At 49.0% G+C, this 21,495-nt stretch overlaps 1 protein-coding gene across 1 annotated transcript in view; it reads left to right on the top strand.

Moving 5' to 3' along the window:
• dbe (KRR1 small subunit processome component homolog dbe) overlaps positions 1–10,531 on the top strand; it is a 71,629-nt gene extending 61,098 nt beyond the window's left edge. Inside the window, exon 10 of the mRNA XM_075690896.1 lies at positions 10,295–10,531. Coding sequence (XP_075547011.1) covers positions 10,295–10,330 — 36 coding nt within the window. The 3' untranslated portion in view covers positions 10,331–10,531. The remainder of the gene's footprint in view (positions 1–10,294) is intronic.
• Positions 10,532–21,495: the final 10,964 nt, after the last annotated feature.

Genomic DNA, 21,495 nt, shown 5'->3' with positions numbered 1-21,495 from the left:
GGGGCGCAGCTGCGCATAGCAACCGTGACATCACACAGTAGTGTTAGAACGAGCGCGCAGGCGTCGGCGGTGGGCATCGCCACTCCTTCATCAGACGTGTCTTTGCCGTCGAGTGAGTGAGACCCATTGCTCCGAAGTGGCCCAGTGATTGCGCGCCAAGCGGTTCAAGGAAGCGGCAGCAGACGCCGGATTCCCCCAGCACCAAACGCCAGAATAACAAGGAGCGAATGCGCATGCGACGAATGAACATGTCACCAGATGGGAAAGCAAGGGAGACAGAACGGAAACGCCAACAGCAACTGATTAGATTGCCGGGTACCAAAGGCAGGGAAGCAGAACGAAAGCAGCAGCAGCGACAGGCGATATCGCCTAACACCAAAGCGAATGAATTGGAGCGCAGACGGCAGCAGCGACCGGCCATTTCACTGAACAGCAAAGCCAGGGAAGTGGAGCGCAGACGGCAGCAGCGTCTGGCTTTCGTCAAGCACACTTTCAAATTTCCAAAGTGTCTTCGGTAATTTTCGTATCAACCGTTCTCTAGCACGTTGCAAAGTAATGGGGCTCGGCCGGGACCACAGAGAAGTTCGTATCATCCAGAAATTCGTATTAGCCGTGATCGTATCATCGAGATTCCACTGTAATGAAATGAAGTAGAACCTCATTCATGCAGCTAGGTAAAAAAAACGTAAGAGAAAACGTACTAACCGGGAAAACGTACGATCAGAAGTAACTAGAAATTTGTCAGACTCAACCATTATTGACATTTACGTAATGTGAAACGTTGCACGGATGGTCGCGGCATGAGACGCCGACGTGCATCGAGCTGGTGGTGCTCCTGCAGCCTGAGACACGTTTTGTTGTAGCCCTGTGCATGGTGTTTTAAAAGGGCGACGGGAAACCGAAACAAAATCGAGCTGGGGAATGATGGTGGATGCTGGCAAAGTGAAACGTGATGCCCACATCGCTGCCGCCTGCAGCAAGGAACGGCGGCATGTTTGGACTATCACCTGATAGAAGCATGCAGTACACTACCAGTGGCACTATGCACCACACGCTGTGAAACAGATAGGTGAAGAATTGAAGATGCTTATCGCAATAGGTTTGGCGGCGATAGCTGTGCAACGACCTGGCCGGAGATGTGCTGGTACCGGAATTTGAAACTGTGCACGCCTTCATTTTCACGTGGCATAGGCGGCTATATACTGTTCTCGATCCCGCGCGCCTCGCGCCTGTACTTGTTCACATGGGATCTAGCAGCAGGAAAACGCATGCGATTGCAGTCTGCAGCAGGGAACAGCGGCGCGTTTCGGTTATCGCCTATTAAAAGCATGTGTTACGCTTCCGACAGAATCACACACTGTGAAACAGATAGGCGAAGATGCTTGTCGCAATAGGTTTGGCGGCGATAGCTGTGAATGTGGCGTGCAACGACCCGGCTGGAGATGTGCTGGTACCGGAATTTGAAACTGTGCACGCCTTCATTTTCGCATGACAAGGACGGCTATATACTGTTCTTCATCGCGTGCCTCATGCCTTTACTTATTCACATGGGATCTAGCAGCAGGTAAACATACGATCGCAGTCTGCAGCAGGACATGGTGGCGAGTTTCGCTTATCGCCTATTAAAAGCGTGCACCACGCATTGTGAAACAGATAGGCGAAGATGCTTATCGCAATAAGATTGGCAGTGATAGCTGTGAATGCCACATGCTGCTACCCCGAAGATGTGCTGGTACCGTAATGATAAACTGAGTGTACGCCGGCGCTTTCACGTGAGACGGGCGGACGAGTATTGCGGTGAAGCTGCCGCGGCGGGCAGCTACGTACTGTTCTCGATCCCGAACGTCTCGCCCATTTTCTTGTTTACATGGGATCTAGTGGCCGTAAGAGGTATCGTACGATACCTCTATTATCGTACGATAACTGAACGTTGGGGCCGAAAAATCGTATGTTCCAGGAACGCATGAACCGGTAAAAAAAATAACAAAATAGAGCAGCTCCATTGGGTCGTTTTTGTTTTTGGTTGTGAACATTGGCACTGTTAGAACGTGCGTAATGGGAACGTATTAACGAAGTTCTACTGTAATGCATATATTGAAGTAAATGAAGGTCTACTTGAGATCCCCATAGAGATCCATGTATTTAAAACCTCATTTTGTAGAAGTAAACTTGTCCTGCCAATGAATATAATGAAACTATATTAGTCTCCAAAACCTAAATATACTCAACCTTTGCGCACCGAGTATATTGCTTTCCACGGGGTTTGCCCCCTTGTTTAGTGCCGCAGTAACTCCCGTGCCCGTGCATCGAATACGCCGTCGAGCAGCACTGATCTTCTCACTCTCCAAGCAGGCTGGCAAAGGTTGGGCATGGCTAGCTTTGTCGAACCTTCACCAGTCTGGACCTTTGCCTTCAGCCTTCACCAGGACGCACCAGGCAAGGCGGGTGCATCCACTTATCTGAGGGAAGAAGAAGAAGTGATCGTAGCGAGCAGCTTCAGCTTCGAGCTCTCTGCATTTTCTATTTTATTTTCTGTGATCTCTGCAATCAGTGACAAGAAAACTGGGGGACGTCGTCCTCTGCAATGGGGGACCCAAACCCCGCCCAGCAGTTTGGTCCTGAACGGCCAGTTCATTACGCCGGTGACGTGAGTGGCCGCTTCGACCCCAGCATGGTCCCGATTCAGTCATCTGATGGCTCCTCTACTGATGAGATGGGCTCGGACAGCGATTTTACCATGGTGTCAAGCCGACGTCTGAAGAGAAAGATACGAAGAACATCACCGACCAGTCGCCAGGCAACGAAAAAGGCAAGTGGCAAGCAACCATACACTACTGCATATGTACCAACAACGACAACAGACAACCTCAACTCACTGAACAGGCAGAGCCTGTCGGAATATTTTGAACGAACTGCCCATGGTCAAGTAGAAGAAATACGTATAAATGCTCGAAAGAACATCCTCTCGGTGGAAGTCAATACACCGACAATACTGGAGACACTGAAAAACATCACTCAGTTGGGAAGCATCCCTGTACGCGCATTCCCCACATACGGCAAGGAAGCGACGACAGGCGTCATCTACGATGTGGACATTGATATTACAGACACTGACCTGGCTAAACTACTATCATCGTCGGCTCCTGTGCTCAGCTTTCACCGTTTTGGACGTTCCCGATGTGTGAAATTAGTGTTCCAATCGGAAACTTTGCCAACACACGTCAAGGTTGGATATGTGAGGCATCCGGTACGTCCTTACGTGCCGAGGCTTTTACAATATCACAGGTGTATGAAACTTGGGCATGTCAGTGCAGTTTGCAAGGGTGCAATAACATGCAAACGATGTGGTGGACCTCAAGGAGACAGCAATTGCAACATTGCTGCGAAATGTCCAAATTGTTCTGGTGCTCACGACGCAACATCAAAAGAGTGCCCAAAGATCAGGAAGGAAATGGGTATTCTGAAGAAGATGGGTAGAGATCGTTCCACGCACAGGGAAGCGGCAAGGGCTATCCGCCACCGCAGACGTCGTTCATGACACCGACATCAACGAGATCGCAGCCCTCCTCGCGTTGGAGGGACGACAGCTCAAGTGCAACATCCACCCCCTCCTCATCTCAGGAATGAAGAAGCACGTGCCTCAAAGCCTTTGTATGCCGCGAAAGTACAAGGTGACCCATCATCGGCACCAAACACATCGGAGACTCAGTGGCCCTTGTTACCATCAAGGCCTGCGGGAACGCCCTTATGCATTGCTCCTACACGCACTGAAGAAAATGAAAAGATGGATGACATTGACGTCACGAGTATGGTGAAAAATTTGATGGGCTCCATGCGCAGGATTCTTTCCAGCCTAAATACCCCGGCTGCCAAGGCTGCCGTGCAACTACTTGAAGTCTTGGAACCACTGCTAGTGGTTCTTCACTAAGCAAGTTTGGCGATAATGTTTGGAGAACGGATGCGTCAATCGCTTGTTATGCAATGGAATGCTCGAGGTCTGCGTGGTCGTTTGTCGGATTTCCGACAGCGGGTATTTAAATACCAATTTCCAGTTATTGTTATCTGTGAACCGAATATGGATTCTTCTTTCCGTATTTCTGGTTATGCCCAGATGTGGTCTCGTAACGACCAAACCTCGAGCAAAGTATTAGTTTGTATACGTCACGACCTGGTGTATTTCAGACATGACGCCCCATCGCATACTACTAATGATTATGTATGCCTCACCATAAAACACAGATGTCGCACGGTTACAGTGATTGGAGGATACATCCACCCAAGAGCGAGGATCGATTGCTCGCACCTGATGTCTCTGCTGCAAGCATCGCAAGGTCCTCATATTGTGATTGGTGACTTTAACGCGCACCATCCCCTGTGGGGTAGCACTTCGATGAATTCTCGTGGCAAATACTTGGCCGACTTTATGTGTAGTCGGGGACTAAATGTGCTCAATGACAGGTCTCCTACATTTATTCGTGGCACGTCCTACAGCAGTTGTCTTGACCTAACGTTTGTATCAAGGAGCCTTCTGTCTTCAGCATCCTGGTCGACGGATCTAGAGACTCATGGTAGTGACCACCTCCCCACTTACATTCACTTTAGCTGGTTTCGCCGTTCAGCCTCACGTTGCATTCGTCAAACAGACTGGATTGCATTTAAGGCCTCTGTCGACACCGCCTGTCAGAGTATGACATCTCCATCCGAAATAGAGGACATCATTACCTCTACCCTGCGGGACAAAACTAGAGAAGTCAGCATACCGAGGCACAGATCATTGGTCGACATACAATATGAGGCCCTTCGTGCGATCCGTCGCCACCCGGAACGGCGATACAGAAGAACAAAGTCACCGTCAGATCTTTCGAGCAGTCGCCGAGCTCATTGACATGTTCTTCGACATCTGGAGAAGCTTTACAGACAGCGTTGGAGGGCTTTCTGTAGATCCCTAGATCCAAGACAGCCTCTATCTAAGATCTGGCGGGTCATACGAAGTCTCCAGGCAACTCCACAACAAAGACACTCATTCCATGCGGTGGCTCTACATCAATGCCGGACCGAATTGGAGGTAGCAGAGGACTACTGTAAACTGATTGTGGACGCATCTAATGCAGTGACTTCATCCCTTGTCACCATCGCACCCCCGTCACCTGATGAGCGACTCGAAGTACCGTTTACGATGCAAGAGCTTGACGCTGCGCTTTCAGTTTCTCGACGCTCATCGGCACCAGGACCAGACGGAATCACGTACGCTGCACTCTGCCATCTTGGCACCGAATCACGATGTCTTCTCCTATTTTTTTATAATACGACGTGGGAGACAGGAAATGTTCCAGATTGTTGGAAATGCAGTCGCGTTGTAGCGCTGCTTAAACCGGGAAAGTGCCCTAACGAGCTTTCCTCCTACAGACCGATCGCCTTAGCCAGTTGCGTCGGCAAAGTAATGGAAAGAATGGTCTTGTCAAGACTGGAATGGTTTCTAGAGAGAAATAATTGCTTTCCTGATTTTATGCATGGATTTAGAAGAAGCCGTTCTTCGATTGATGGAGTCATCGACTTGGTCTCCACTGTTGAACAGGAAAGAAGTCGCCGTCGGTTAGTTGGAGCTGTCTTTCTGGATATCAAGGGTGCATACGACAATGTACTCCATTATGCAATCCTTGATGCACTGGAAGATTTAGACATCGGTGGCCGACTATATGCATGGATTGTTAGCTACCTCAGTGGCCGCACGATGTATATGTCGACAAGTGATGGCGACACAGGACAGTACCATATACATCGAGGTGTTCCACTGCGAGGAGTTCTCAGTCCAACTCTTTTCAATGTTGCATTGATTGGCCTTGCATCCAAACTTCCTAGCATGGTGAAGATTAGCACATATGCCGACGACATATGCACATGGGCATCTGGAGCCACCCGTCCCCAAATGCGTGCTAGGCTTCACCGTGCAGTGACAATCACAGCTAAGTATCTTCGGCGTCAAGGCCTCCGACTCTCAACAGAAAAATGTTCCGTGATTACATTCACGCGAAAACGAATGACCAGGTATCCGATAATTGTTAACGGCATAGCGATACCTACGGTTACACACCACAGATTCCTTGGCTTAGTTATAGACCGGGGATTATCTTGGTCAAGACACGTTGCCGCACTGAAGTCAAAGCTGAAGAGTTTTGTTCACGTCCTTCGCGTCGTGGCAGGAACAAGATGGGGCCCCTCGGAGTTGTCATTACTCCAATTGTACCAAGCACTACAGTCGAGTCCACTTATAACAATGTTCAAGTGCCATGAAAATTTCATTGTTATAACCGATAATTGTTATAAACGAGTTGCACGAAAAAAAGCATAACTGCAAAGAGGGGTCACAGACGGCAAGTGACATGCCAGCTCCGCCGAGGCGTCGTTTTGGTGGTCCTGAAAGGGGCCTTGTAAAAAATACGAGAAGGTTGCCGCGGCTGCCTCTCAGCTTGAAAATCCCTTAGCGCCCCCCCCAAAAAACAAAGAAAACGTGAATACCTAAGTGCATTTAATGAAGCCAAAATAGCTTGCACTTCTCACTTCTTTGCTGAAACAAACCCGTAATCGGCGAGTTTCGACTGCTTCGCGGTAATCTTGCCGATGTCTTTCTGGAGGGCATCCAAATGTTGAACATGTCCGAACGAAAGGTTTTTTGCAAAAATGAAGTCCCGCAGAGAATCGATCATTCTTGAGGCCTTCTGTTGAGACACAACTTGTACAGGTACCGGTTCATCTTCGTCGTCACTGCTGTCATCGTCTTCCGCGCCGGTGACTGCTGCAACGATCGCCTCGTCAGTCAATTCTTTGTTTGTCGTGACTGCATCGCCGGCGTGCAAGAATTCTTGAAGCCCCTCCGCGTCGCCGTCATCACCACGCACCGTAGACTAAAGTTCTGTAATGGCTCCATCGGCAGTAGCTTCGCGATACTCCGCATCACTGATATCCCCGGCAAAGTCCGCTTTTCGGAAGCAATTCATGATGGTGGAGGAGCTGACTTCTGCCCATGCACCAAAAATGAATTGGACAACCATCAGAAGCGAAATCTTAAAGTCTGGAGCTGGTCGGCATTCCAGGTCAGCAATGTCCAGGTTAAGAGCAAGCCTGCTCAACACACGTCGGCGATATAATGCCTTGAAGCATGCAATCACACCTGCGTCCATGGGCAGCAAGCCTGCAGTCGTGTTCGGCGGCAGGAAAAAAATTTTCACATGCGACAGCTTCTGGGCAGTCTGGTGTGCAGTACAGTTATCAAGGACCAACGCCACCTTCCTGCCTTCGTGCTGCATCTCTTCTGCGGCAGTTGATCCAGTTGAGCCACGCTGGCCGCGCTTCCTGAAGGAGAATCCTCCATCGTTGAACTCTGGGGGGGATCCGATGGGCTTGCAGAACCAGTAGGACCAAGGCCGGTGATGGCAGATGACGAAAACCTCGCTGGCAACGCACGCGCTTTGACACTGTACGCTGCCTTTGGAACACGTTCAACTGGTGAAGCAGGAACCAAGGAGAATGGGAAAGGTGGGGCAGCCCACACTCAACTGCCGTGACGCGTTTTCAACGAGCGGCACACCCTCAGAATGGACTGCTCCCCGCGCGCCGATACAAAAGCAACAAAAGAAATGCCTTCCTTCCCTCTCCTGCTCTGCCCAGAGGAAAGCGTCCGTCTTTTCTCCTGCTTCTCCTGCTCACCCCATTCTCCTTGCATGCGTCGTCACGTGAGCTTTTCGCCGCCCCTGTGCGGGTGGCTCCGCATGCACGCGCGCGCTTTTGGCGGAGTAGTTCAATTGGCCGGCGTGGTCGCTGCGTTTGCACGTTTTTTTTCTGTGAGGGTTGGCTCCAAATGACTACATTTAATTGTTATAACCGACAATCTAGTATGATAGCATTGTTATAAGCGGTTTATTTTACCATAGAACAAACTGCAAAGGTGACGGTGCCGCGGCTGTCCATTGCTATATCCGATATATTGTTAAAAGCTGTATTGTTTTAAGTGGGTTTGACTGTATTCGTATGGTATATACGGTACAGCATGCCTCTCAAGCGGCGCTCTCAAGCATGGGACTTAGTTGTGTGCGCGCACTGGAGAGCATTCAAGCTCAAGCATTGCGCACATGTTTGGGCCTCCCACGATGCATGTCAACCAATGGAGCAATAGCGGAAGCTCGTGCTTGTCCTATTCGGGTGTACTTGCTCTGCGAGCCTCTTCAAATGTACCTTCGCGTGTTGACCCGACACAGGCATCATCCTCTGTCATCGCTCCCTACCACCCACCCAGTTTCCAGCTCTTCAAGGACTATATCGCGGCATCACAGTGTTTTGCCGTCAAGATTTTCTCCCGACTGTATTCCGAGAATACTCCCGTGGGTTCTGCCTAAACCTTTTGTTACATTGCAGATCCCTGGAATTACTAAAAAGTCATTCGTTGCATCTATTGGCCTCAGGCAACTCACCCTGTTGCACATTTCTACAGAGTATGGAGATACTGTGCATGTGTATACCGATGGCTCTGTCACACCATATGCCTCCACTGCAGCCTTCGTCATTCCACATATGATCATCGCTCGGCAGTTTAAACTAGACCATAGCTCAACATCAACTGCCGCAGAACTTGTTGCTATCCGGGAGGCACTTCGATTTCTCTCCGAGGAGCCTCCTCACGCATGGACGATATTCTGCGATTGCAAGCCAGCTCTGCAAACGATTGACTGTGTCCTCAGACGGGGCCCGTATTATTCTCTGGCTATATTAATTACAGTGTATCTCGGCCACGCAACTAGAAATGGCCACAATGTCACCTTTCAGTGGATACCATCACACTGCGGCGTGATGGGGAACGAACAGGCAGACGCTGAAGCGAAAATTGCTTTAGATAATGCTTGTGAAGTACGCATTCCGTTCTCACAAACAGACACAAACTCCCTACTTCGTCGCGTAAACCGCAACTCTACGTTGAAACACTGGACCCAACCAGATCGACGACACAAGCGATTACACAAATGGGACCAAGAAATGAGATTTCGTATGCCTCACAAGTTCAAAAGAAACCACACGAGTATGGTGCACCGGATTCGCCTTGGTGTCGCATTCACCAACCGTTATAGAAATATGATAGGTGCCAGTGATACTAGCCCAAACTGTGAATGCTGTGAGGTGCCAGAAACACTTGAACATATACTTTGTGTGTGTCCCGCGTACGCGCAAGAACGACAGCAACTTGTCTCTTCCATAGCAAAGATCCATGAGAGACCGCTATTGGACGAGTTTCTTTTAGGTCCTTGGCCTAATGCAACCAGCGCAGCCCTGGTAACAAGAGCTGCTATAGCTTTTCTCCAAGCCACTGGGCTGGACACACGGCTTTAGAGATACCACAACTCTGTGAATTTGTATATACGCATCTCTTCCTTATACCATCATCATTCATCAGCCCTTTCCCTCCCCGTCCCTTTTCCCCAGAGCAAGTTATAGCTCAGGCCGACCTCTCTGCCTTTCTGTAAATAAATTTCTCTCTCTCTCTCTCTTCACTTATCTCTCTGACTGCGGTGCGCTATAAAGGCTGGTGCTGCCAGGCGTGGCCTTCGAGGTTGCATAGGCGGCTCTACGACCTTGGAGGCCACGAGCCGGTCAATCCAGGTTAAAGCAGCAAGGTTCGCTGGCTTCTTCATTCTTACAGTGAAGCCACGCGAGGGCAATGGACCAACCTGGACCAGCTGCATAGTTGGTTCACCGTATTGTGTGCCGCATGCTGCTCTCTGGCAACAGACTTCGTTTGTGTTGCACTATGCAAACTGTTCATTTTCGATCATGTTGCCGTTTTCACAATATGGATGAGCCAAGAGGAATCGAAAGACCATCAAAATGAAACGGAAAGCAGCTATCATAAAGGCTATAGAATTAGCAGCAGCATCAGACGTGACCGAGCGAGCCAGATGTAGCATCAGAATGCTGCAATGTACTGCTCCTACTTGACCACCTATGTCATGAAACAGTATTCCCGAAGTAACGAAGCCGAAATGTGCTGTAAAAAAGCTATTAAATTATTTAGGGTGCTCTGAGGGTTGCCAGTATTTTTTTGCTATGGCTTAGAGGTCCAAGACCTTCATTTAACACAAAAAAGGTAATAGTAAAAAATATGTCAATACTCCTTTAAGAATTTCCATTGTCATTGTCATTCTAATGTATTCGGGCCATATAAAACATATTGTGTGCTGTCACAGACACCCAATCTTATGTATTGTTGATATCTATGCCTGTTGGTGCAATTCTTTTGCCTTTTACACAGAAGAAACCAGAGAAGAAGATCCAGTGGCAAAGCTGAGTGGCAGCAAGTCGACGGCATTTTCACTATCACTGCTGCTATGCTGGGCTCGACACCTTCCTGTTAGGTACACAGCTGCCACCATCACTGTCATCACCATCATCCTGTGCACCCACGTACAGCTCTGGATTGTGTCATGTGCCACTGTTCTGCGTGTGGTACAAGATCATTAAGTCCAATAAATGAAGTTATTGTCTGTTATCTCCTTCCTGCTGTCATGGTCAGTGAAGTAAGTTAGTGGACATATTGCCACAACCACATCTGTCACGTGGAAGTCTCGAAGCCTAGTAAAATTATAAAAGTAAGTAATCACAGGAAATGTACCCATGCACGGTATCGCAGGCAGTGTTTTCTAGTCACCCCGCTCAGCTGCATTTGGTTCGTGTTGCCTGCTGGCGCTGCTCGCTAGTTGTAAGGCACGGATAATCATGCAGGCACTCCGAAGCTAGTGTCACCGTTGTGACGGTAATAGTTTTTCCAGGGACCCAAGCCTCAAATGCGGTGAGCAGAAAGAGCAGCACGTGCTGGAGAAAGCCACAATGACGACTGATGTCCAGCAGCACTCAGTGCATACAAATGCATGCAATCCAGGAGGAAGGAATTAAACTAAGGAGAGTATCACGTCACGCAGCCAGCCTCAATTGACAAGCGATCTTTCGATGAAGCCATTTCCTTCACTTTTTCCCTCGCAATATCGGCCCAACTCGTGACCTCTGAGGCTCGGCATGTATGTATGGTTCCCAATACAATAAAACTTCGTTGATAAGATCCCGTTTCGTACGATATTCCAGCGTAAAATTCGCGATCGAGAACAAATAATAAATGACCCAATACAGTTGCACTTCTTTTTGACCGGTCACTGTGTTGTCGGAAAACACTATCTTTCAGTACATCGCCAAACTGCGATCGTATGGTACGTTTTCCGGCCGCTAGATCGCATGTGAAAAAAAGGCGCGAGACGCCTGCCACGGTAGCTTCCCCGCACCACATGCACGCAGTCTCGCGCGTAACATTCACAGCTATCGCCGCTAACCCTATTGCAATATCCTATCTGTTCCAGAGTGTGTGTGCCGTTGGGAGCGTACTGCACACTTTTAATAGGCAATAAACCCAAACGCACGCTGCCGTACCGCGATGCAAGTGGCGCGAAGTCCGGGATATATGGAGCGAACTTTCATGGCTAACTTCGCCCAGCACACATAGACGCGGCGAGACGGCGCCGATGGTTCGCTGGCATCGCTTACATGCAGTGGCGTCGTATTCCGGCGTAGCCGACCAGCTTAATGTTGTTTCGGTTTACGCTACAGAACAGGAAAACTACAAAGCGCGTCTTGTACCTCACGAGCGCGTTGGCTCTCGTGCCGCAGATTTTCGCCGAGTGGGCATGTGAAAACTTCCCGCCGAAAGATGATGCAGAAACCATCGACGATGATCGTCAATGTAAGCGAACGAAACGGACGAAGAGCGAGCGAACGACAGTCCCTCCTCGCCCAAGAGTGCGTAACCTTTCCTGCGATGCCGGTGGCAGCCGTGGGTAGCGAACGCGTTCACTTTATGCTCTTCTTGGTGTGTCAATCCCCGTCACCGTTCGTCTGAACGCTAGAATACGCGGACGAGAATCCGCGATGGTTTTGTTACGACTGCCAGCAGTTCTTAAGTTGGGGTTTCGGCGACCTTCAACATCGCCTGCTTGGAGCTCGAACCAGATCGATTGACCATCGGAGAAGGTTCGGCAGGGAAGACGAAATGATGCAGAAACAAAACAGAAGTTTAATATGTCGTTACGGTGGAGCGGTGCGCTCCAAGGCAAACTCAGCGCCCTTCTATTCTGTGAATAATGATGACCAGCGAAGCTGCGTATGTGGGTCCCTTAACTGCACCTTCGCCACTATATTTGGAACCGGCTCACGTATGGGGAGTTGTGTCTACACTCGGACAGGATCCGGGGGGAACTATAGTCCTTAACTGCTTCGCTGAAGTTCGTTGTAAAATCGATTACGTCTTGTGTTGCTTCTTAATTAACAAGTTAATTAATGACGAACACGGGAGCAGTGGCACGAGCGCGGTAGCACCGAGCGGCGCCAACGAGCCAGCTGTGGAAGACAACGCTGGAGCCAATCGTGATGATGACAGTTTTGTGTTGCCATACGGACATGATCCTGGGGGAACTAGCCCTTAACAACTTCGCTGTAGAAGTACAAAAAACGTTCAGCGTGCATGCTCCTGCACGCATGCGCAGAGATGTCTTCATGGCGTCTTACTGGCCTTACACCATCCTGCTGGTCAGCCCACGCAGAGGAATTCGAAGAGAAACCACTCACTGGCGTAGATATGTTGAACGTTGGACAATGTAGAGTAGGATTTGCACTGGCTTGTCGCACACACGCGACGGACAAATCTTTTCACGTTAACAAGCGTGAAGATTAGGCACGCCGTGTCTCAGGCGCTTGGCATCCATTTCCTTCATCGCCGCACACAGTGAGCTGTAACAGTTTCTTGTCCGCCCCAGCACCACGGAGCAAGAAACATTTAGGAGTAGAAACTCCGCTGATTGCGGCGACCAGAAAAAGTCACAAGCCCGCGGAGCCGTTACCGTGCTGGCGGCGCCTCGTTTCTAAGGCAACACCGCGTTCACTAGAGGCGCTTTTGTACCGCTTTGAAGCATCGAACTCGTGGTTCAGTGGTAACGTCTCCGTCTCACACTCCGGAGACCCTGGTTCGATTCCCACCCAGCCCATCTTGGAAGTAGCTTTTTATTTATGAAGTGCCTGCCGTGATTTATCGCTCACGGCCAACGCCGCGGACGCCGACACCGACGACACCGGCTTTTCTGCGACACGAGCTCCTTAACGCTTTCGCGTTAAAATGCAGCGCCCGTGCAGGCCGCTCCAGCGCGCTCTCAACGGCGGTAATTTCTTTCCAGGCGCCGCCAGCACGGTAACGGCTCCGCGGGCTTGTGACTTTTTCTGGTTTTTTGCTCGTTCGTCGCGGCAAGGCGAGGAAACCAGGACACGGCCGCGTGCTCTCGGGCATGCGAGTGATGGGGAGGAACTGCAGGGAGGAGGAGGAGGGGACGCTGTCGCTCGCTCGTTCGTCGCACGCCAAGCGCATCGTGGGTGCTGGGTAAGACATTTAGGAGGGGAAACTCCCGTCAGCGCGAGCGAGCGCGGGCGACTAGATAAGGTCACCATTGTTGTATGCGCCGACGGGGGCCATATACAGTGGCCGCGCCATGCGGCGCGTCGAAGAAGCCGCAGCGAAAAAAAAGAAAAATTGGAGGACGCTTAAGCTTCGCCTTCAAGAGTGGAACGCGACAGCGTTCCCGTCGACCCGCCAAGGGGTGTAAGACAATGGGCTACGGCGCAGCGACTACGCGCCCCGCATCGGACGCGGTGAGCGTCGAGCAACGCAGCGTTCGGCGCGACAACGAAATGTTGTCGCAACTCCATCTTCGCAACTAAACTCCATCTCAAAAGCTGGTTGCAGCACTGCCGAAGGTACGAGGCGTACACAAGCAGTATCCTTGCGCAGCGGTATATGCGAGGTGTTGGATTCCGCGAGCACTTTCAAACATTTTTTTTAAAATGTTGCCTGCGGCAGATAGCACAATTATAGTCCATGAGCTGGTCTACTGGAGGAGGCGGACATACACAAAAAATTGATATGCATAATCGACTAATTAACAAAAATCACTAATTTTTGTCTAATTGCTTTATGGCACATATTGCAATTTACAAATTCTAGCCGGGGAGTTAGCAAAGCGGGTCCATTTGGAGCGAATTCTCAGGATGACACCAGTTCTGAGATATTAATTCTCGAACTTTGCAGAGAAAAGCCTTGGCGTTGCAGTTACTTTTGTGCTTCAATGAATAAAACGACGATTAGTTAAGAACGTAACGACAGTGCACTTTTGCCGCAATTCTGGCGGCGCCTATCTCGCAAATCATGTCACCCACACAATTGCTTTCAAGTGGATATGCCTTGCAGTCTCACCCGCTAGAACTTGTAAATTGCAATATGTGCCATATGGTAATTAGCTAAAAACTTAGTGAATGTTTGTTAATCAGTCAATTAATGCATATAAATGGTTTGCGCAAGTAATGCCTGCCTCTTCTAATAGACCTGCTCATGGAGTAGAATTCTATTATCTGTCAGGCAAGTTTAAAGCATTTCTGAAAGTGTTTGCTGAAAGGCCCGGTATTCGAAAATGAAGCGCTGCATTAGCGGAGATTTGTTTGCGGCGACTGCTGTGAATCGCGCCCACGCGTCACACACGCGCTGCCTCTCGCTATCTCCCGATTAGCGAGGCAGTCGCGCCACACTTCGCTTCGTTTGCAACGTGCCGCACGAGACAGATTGTCCGCGCCAGCAATATCTAGCGAAATGAAAACACGTATAGAGCTGTGCTCAAATTTCTCATAGGAAGTATCGTAATCGTCGGTGATCTTTTTTCTTAAACTTAGGATTGTCAAAGCAAATTCTAGTTTAAGGTATTTATTTACCTTGCCAACGTTGGTTCTCTCGGCGACCATCAAGTGGCGGCTTTATCAACAGATGGTTCTTCCGAGCTCAGCAGGCCCCTCACGACAGCCTCGGGCGCCGATCCCAATATAAAGGAAATGGTTGCGGCGGACCTGTTCCCTGCGCAGGCTGAAAACATTTGCAAAGCTTAGTCGTCCTACCGAGAAATTTTCGACTTCGACGATCACCCTTTGCCCTTTAGACCAGACGCTCGCGGTCAAGCATCGCATTCGTACTGGCGATGCTAAGCCTATTTACCGACGACCATGCATATCGAGTTTCTGCGTCGGAACGCTGGCTAGTTCAAAGTGAACAAAATGCTCGATAAAAACATAATTTAGCCTTCTTTGAGTCCCTGGGTGTCACCTTCGTTGTTGGTTAAGACGGAAGACAGCACCTGGCGCTTCTGTGTAGACTATACTGTCATCATCATCATCATCAGCCTGGTTACGCCCACTGCAGGGCAAAGGCCTCTCCCATACTTCTCCAACTGCCCCGGTCATGTACTAATTGTGGCCATGTTGACCCTCCAAGCTTCCTAATCTCATCTGCCCACCTAACTTTCTGTCGCCCCCTGCTACGCTTCCCTTCCTCGGAATCCAGTCCGTAACCCTTAATGACCATCGGTTATCTTCCCTCCTCATTACATGTCCTGCCCATGCCCATTTCTTTTTCTTGATTTCAACTAAGATGTCATTAACGCGCGTTTGTTCCCTCACCCAATCTGCTCTTTTCTTATCCCTTAATGTTGCACCTATCATTCTTCTTTCCATAGATCGTTGCGTCGTCCTCAATTTAAGTAGGACCCTTTTCGTAAGCCTCCAGGTTTCTGCCCCGTACGTGAGTACTGGTAAGACACAGCTGTTATAAACTTTTCTCTTGAGGGATAATGGCAACCTGCTGCTGGCAACCCCAGCCCATTCTTATTCTTCTGATTATTTCACTCTCATGATCCGGATCAGCAGTCACTACCTGTCCTAAGTAGATGTATTCCCTTACCATTTCCAGTGCCTCACTACCTATTGTAAACTGCTGTTCCCTTCCGAGACTGTTAAACATTACTTTAGTTTTCTGCAGATTAATTTCTAGACCCACCCTTCGGCTTTGCCTCTCCAGGTCAGTGAGCATGCATTGCAGTTGGTCCCCTGAGTTACTAAGCAAGGCAATATCATCAGCGAAGCGCAAGTTACTAAGGTATTCTCCATTTACTCTTATCCCCAGTTCTTCCCAATCCAGGTCTCTGAATACCTCCTGTAAACATGCTGTGAATAGCATTGGAGAGATCGTATCTCCCTGCCTGACGCCTTTCTTTATAGGGATTTTGTTGCTTTCTTTATGGAGGACTACAGTGGCTGTGGAGCCGCTATAGATATCCTTCAGTATTTTTACGTACGGCTCGTCTACACCCTGATTCCGCAATGCCTCCATGACTGCTGAGGTTTCGACTGAATCAAACGCTTTCTCATAATCAATGAAAGCTATATATAATGGTTGGATATATTCCGCACATTTCTCTATCACCTGATTGATAGTGTGAATATGATCTATTGTTGAGTAGCCTTTACGGAATCCTGCCTGGTCCTTTGGTTGACGGAAGTCTAAGGTGTTCCTGATTCTATTTGCAATTACCTTAGTAAATACTTTGTAGGCAACGGACAGTAAGCTGATCGGTCTATAATTTTTCAAGTCTTTGGCGTCCCCTTTCTTATGGATTAGGATTATGTTAGCGTTCTTCCAAGATTCCTGTACGCTCGAGGTCATGAGGCATTGTGTATACATGGTGGCCAGTTAAAGCCGAATACCTGTTCTGTAGCTTGATCTGGAATTCCTCTATTTTCCCTCTTACCGCTAACTCATTGATCGGCTTCTTGTGTACCAGTTTCTTCCGTTCCCTCCTCAAGTCTAGGCTAATTCGAGTTCTTACCATCCTGTGGTCACTGCAGCGCACCTTACCGAGCACGTCCACATCTTGTATGATGCCAGGGTTAGCGCAGAGTATGAAGTCTATTTCATTTCTAGTCTCGCCATTCGGGCTCCTCCACGTCCACTTGCGGCTGTCCCGCTTGCGGAAGAAGGTATTCATTATCCGCATATTATTCTGTTCCGCAAACTCTACTAATAACTCTCCCCTGCTATTCCTAGTGCCTATGCCGTATTCCCCCACTGCCTTGTCTCCAGCCTGCTTCTTGCCTACCTTTGCATTGAAATCGCCCATCAGTATAGTGTATTTTGTTTTCACTCTACCCATCGCCGATTCCACGTCTTCATAGAAGCTTTCGACTTCCTGGTCATCATGACTGGATGTAGGAGCGTAGACCTGTACAACCTTCATTTTGTACCTCTTATTAAGTTTCAGAACAAGACATGCCACCCTCTCGTTAATGCTATAGAATTCCTGTATGTTACCAGCTATATTCTTATTAATCAGGAATCCGACTCCTAGTTCTCGTCTCTCCGCTAAACCCCGGTAGCACAGGACGTGCCCGCTTCTGAGCACTGTATATGCTTCTTTTGGCCTCCTAACTTCACTGAGCCCTATTATATCTCATTTACTGCCCTCTAATTCTTCCAATAGCACTGCTAGACTCGCCTCACTAGATAACGTTCTAGCGTTAAACGTTGCCAGGTTCATATTCCAATGGCGGCCTGTCCGGAGCCAGTGATTCTTAGCACCCTCTGCTGCGTCGCAGGTCTGACCGCCGCCGTGGTCAGTTGCTTCGCAGCTGCTGGGGACTGAGGGCCGGGGTTTGATTGTTGTGTTCATATAGGAGGTTGTGGCCAAGTACTGCACCAGGGTGGCCAATCCTGCTCTGGTGAGGGAGTGCGTTACCGGTTCTGGTCACCGGGATCAGGCCGCACTCCAGGCCTGTTTATGCAATTTTATCAACACGCGGATTTTTTTTCTTTTTTTATCTGGTGGAAAATTGCGCGGAACCGGGATTCGAACCACGGACCTCTTGCACGCGAGGCGGGTGTTCTACCTCTACGCCACCGCTGCCATGTCAAATCGTATCATGTGCTTTCTCCATGTCTAAAATAGCGACAAGAAAAACTTTACGCACATAGGCATCACGGTTATTTGTCTCGATGCTGACAAGGTGATTTGTTGTGCAACCTGAAACCGCACTATAAGCGATCTAGTGCTTTGTTGCTTTCAAGAAAATAGATCCCGCACCGGTTAGTCATTTCCTCAAAGTTTGCATAGACAACTGGTTAGAGTGATATGCATATAACTGCTGGCCGAAGTGGGGTTATTGCCCTCTTTGAGAATAGGAATTACTATTGCGTCTTTCTAGGGAAGCGGTATGTACCCACCACAGAATGTCGAGTTAAAAAACTGCAGAAGGTTTTTCTGGGTTTCGGGGTGTGCTTGATGATGTTGTAAGCTGTTCTGTATTCCTAGGACAGACTTGTTACAATTCAGTTAGGCCTGGAACTCCGCGATGTTATATGAACGGTTGTATGATTTATTCTTTGTTATTTTCCAATCCAGAGGCAGTGGATCTTCTTACTGCTGGCATCGTAGAAACGTGTGTGTGTAATGGGCCGAATTGGAAATGTACTCGAAATGGCCACCTAGAAAATCAGCCTGGTCTTCAAGAGTATTTCCTTGGGTGTTTACTAATGATATAGGATGAGTGCCGACTTTTTAATTCTGTTCCAGGATTTTCTTTCGTCTGTGTAAAAGTTTCTTTCGCCAGCTTTCCCCTTCGGCACTGCGGCGCGTTTTTCTACCCTCAGGAATTGTCGTCTCATTGTTTATTATGTATTCTGTGGTTCGAGAGTCACAAAGGTGACCTCAAGCCGTATATTGCTGTCTTCCCGCTTCCATAGAATCATTGTTCAACCAGAGTCGTTTGAAATGCGATCCTTCTGTTTCTGGGATGCATACGGATGCTAAATTCACAATAAATGCTGTGAAGTATGCTATTGCGTCGTCGATATGAACTGTACGGATGTCATCGCAGGTTCACATTGCAGAGGCGTGAGTTCTCTGCATCGCCTCCAGTCGGCGGACTCAACCTTCCACTGGGGAACACGGGGAGAGGTTTCATCACGTTTTATTATTTATTTATTTATTTAAGAATACTGCTGGGTCTCTTGATTCCAAGCAGGAGTAGGCACAAATGCAAATGTTAACACTAATGTTAAAACTATCGGGAAGTGGTCACTCCCGTAAGCGTTCATGATTGCGTTGTGCTCCTGATGTGACATGAGTGTACTTGATGCGACACTTAAATCTATAACTGAGTATGTTTTACTTTCCGTGCTGTAGAATGTGGGCTCTTTTTTGTTTAGGAAGCACACACTTGTGGAGAAGAGGAAATTTTCAATCAAGCAGCGTCTCGCGTCACAACGAAAGCTGCCCCACGGAGTGCTATGTGCCCTTAGACTTCCAACGACAATATATGGCTGAGGATGTTCACCGATAAAGCTTAGAAAGTCTATTCTGGAAATTGGGTAGTTCGGAGGGAAGTATAGAAAACTTATGCTCACCAACTTCTGAAAGAGCACCGCTCGGACTCAAGGGGAATTCAGAAAAGTAACTGTTGAGAAACAGCACCCTTGTCCACCATGATTGCAACGCCACCCGACGAGGCGGATGCGTCGACGCGGTCTTTTCGGAAAATGGCGTATTGCCTGAGGAAGTTTCTTTGTGATGGTTTTCGGTGTGTCTGCTGAACATATAATACCTTGAAATGGATTTGTACACAAGTTCTTTCATGTGATCAAGGTTGTGAATACGACCTTTCACTTTTGTACTGCGTCAAAGAGGAGTCAAGTTGGCGTATTACGGAGCCTTTCCAGGCCCTGTAATCCGGGGTTTGTCTTTCTTGGAGTGGTCGCGGGAATCGCGCTACTCCTGAGGCGCTGGTTTCGTCGGCTGGCTAAGCGTTGTGTTCATCGATTCCTGGGAGCCGCTGGACTTCAGCTCACTTGAGCGGGGTGTTTTCGAGGTAGGCCTTGCCTCGACAGACAAAGGCTTGCATCCCAACAGCCCAGAGACCGATGGGCTCTCCTTCAGGAACGGTGGAGCAGCGCTGGCTGCTGTTGCCGAGGGCGCATGGTGGCACGGCGGCGGCCACACTCTTTGTGGGCCAGGCAGATGCCGGAGTCTGCTGCGGCGTCGCCCTCTTACATTTCGCACCCTATACTGTCATCTGAGCAAAATTGCTAAATGTCTACCCGCTCCGATGTATAGACGACGCCCTTGGGTGCCTTCGTGGTTCCAGCTATTTCTCTTCTGTTGATCTTCGTTATGGATACTGGCAGATTCTGTTGACTGCGTTCATAACACCCGATGGCCTATACCAATTTCAAGTGATGCCCTTTGGATCACGCTACGCTCCGGCCACCTTTGAGCGTATGATGGACTCCTTACTCCAAGGTTATAAATGATCCACACGTCTCTGCTACCTCGACGACGTCATCGTCTTCTCACCAATGTTCGATTGAGTGTCCAGCAAATATAGACGATGTTTTTTCGAAAGGCGAAGGTGCAACTCAACTCGTCAAAATGTCGTTTTGGAAGCCGCCAAATTACTCTCTTGGGCCATCTCGTCGACGCTTCCAGAGTACGGCGTGATCTCAGCAAGCAAAACTAGCGCTGTCCGAAGTTTTTTGGTTCTGAGGACAGCCGCAGACGTTTGAAGTTTTGCAGGGCTATGCTCGTACTTTCGTTGCTTTGTTCAAGATTTTGCGGCGATTACTGGATGACATCTCACTAATCTTTTAAAGAAAGGCGCACGATTCTCGTGGGGTACTTCATAAGCCGCCGCTTTCTCTCGTCTAGTCGCCTCTTCTAACCTCACCACCCTACTTCGCCCACTTCGACCCTGATGCCCCAAGGAATCGCATACAGATGCCAGCGATCACGGCCAGGGGCGTAGCCAGGGGGGGGGGGGTCTTATGGGGCTTCAGCCCCCCCCCCCTGAAATTTTTTCGTGCTGTCGTGCGCCGCCAACCAAAATAACCCCCGGCGCCGGAAATGATGCTGGATTTAGTCTAGAATGGACCTTTTCATGCTCGAAAAGACATTTCAGCGCGAACATTGCGAAATCGGACTGGATTTCGCGGCAACGCCCATGCACAGGGAGTCACATAACGTAACGCAAGGAGCCCGTCCCGAGCACAAAGTTTCGAGGGCGTTTTAATGGCAAGCGGGCTCGTCGTGGCATGCATCTCGCGGAGGCCGCGCAATCGACGGAGCGCATGATTTCAATTCTGGAACTTTATGGGTATGAAGTTCTCATAAACTGTTGATGGGAATGATTCATTGACATTTCCAAAGTCGTGCTTTAGATTTTCAATTCCGTAACATTGTGGGCTTAATCTTGTTATAAACATTTGAAGCCAAAGGTGCGTTAACTTTTCTAAAGTCCTACATCTGACCATACAACGAGACAAGCCAAATCAACACACTATCAGACAAGTTTACAAAGCACGCAGCGAGGTCCGATGAAACGAAGCGTTGTGGTGGTTCATTTGTGGCAGTATGTCACAGAAAAGAATATCTACATTTTTCTTTCACCTGCGCCAAAGCATCCATGCCAAGGTACGAAAGCCAGCAAAGGTAACTACGTTCCTATTTATTTTTCTACTTTGACTTTCGTTCCTGAGAACACATTGAGCCTCTTCATTTT

This window comes from Dermacentor variabilis, chromosome 4 (genome assembly GCF_050947875.1).
Source record: "Dermacentor variabilis isolate Ectoservices chromosome 4, ASM5094787v1, whole genome shotgun sequence".
In the NCBI taxonomy this organism is placed as follows: domain Eukaryota; kingdom Metazoa; phylum Arthropoda; class Arachnida; order Ixodida; family Ixodidae; genus Dermacentor; species Dermacentor variabilis.
Note: the sequence above shows the minus strand (reverse complement) of the source record. Positions and strands in the feature narration are given on the sequence as shown.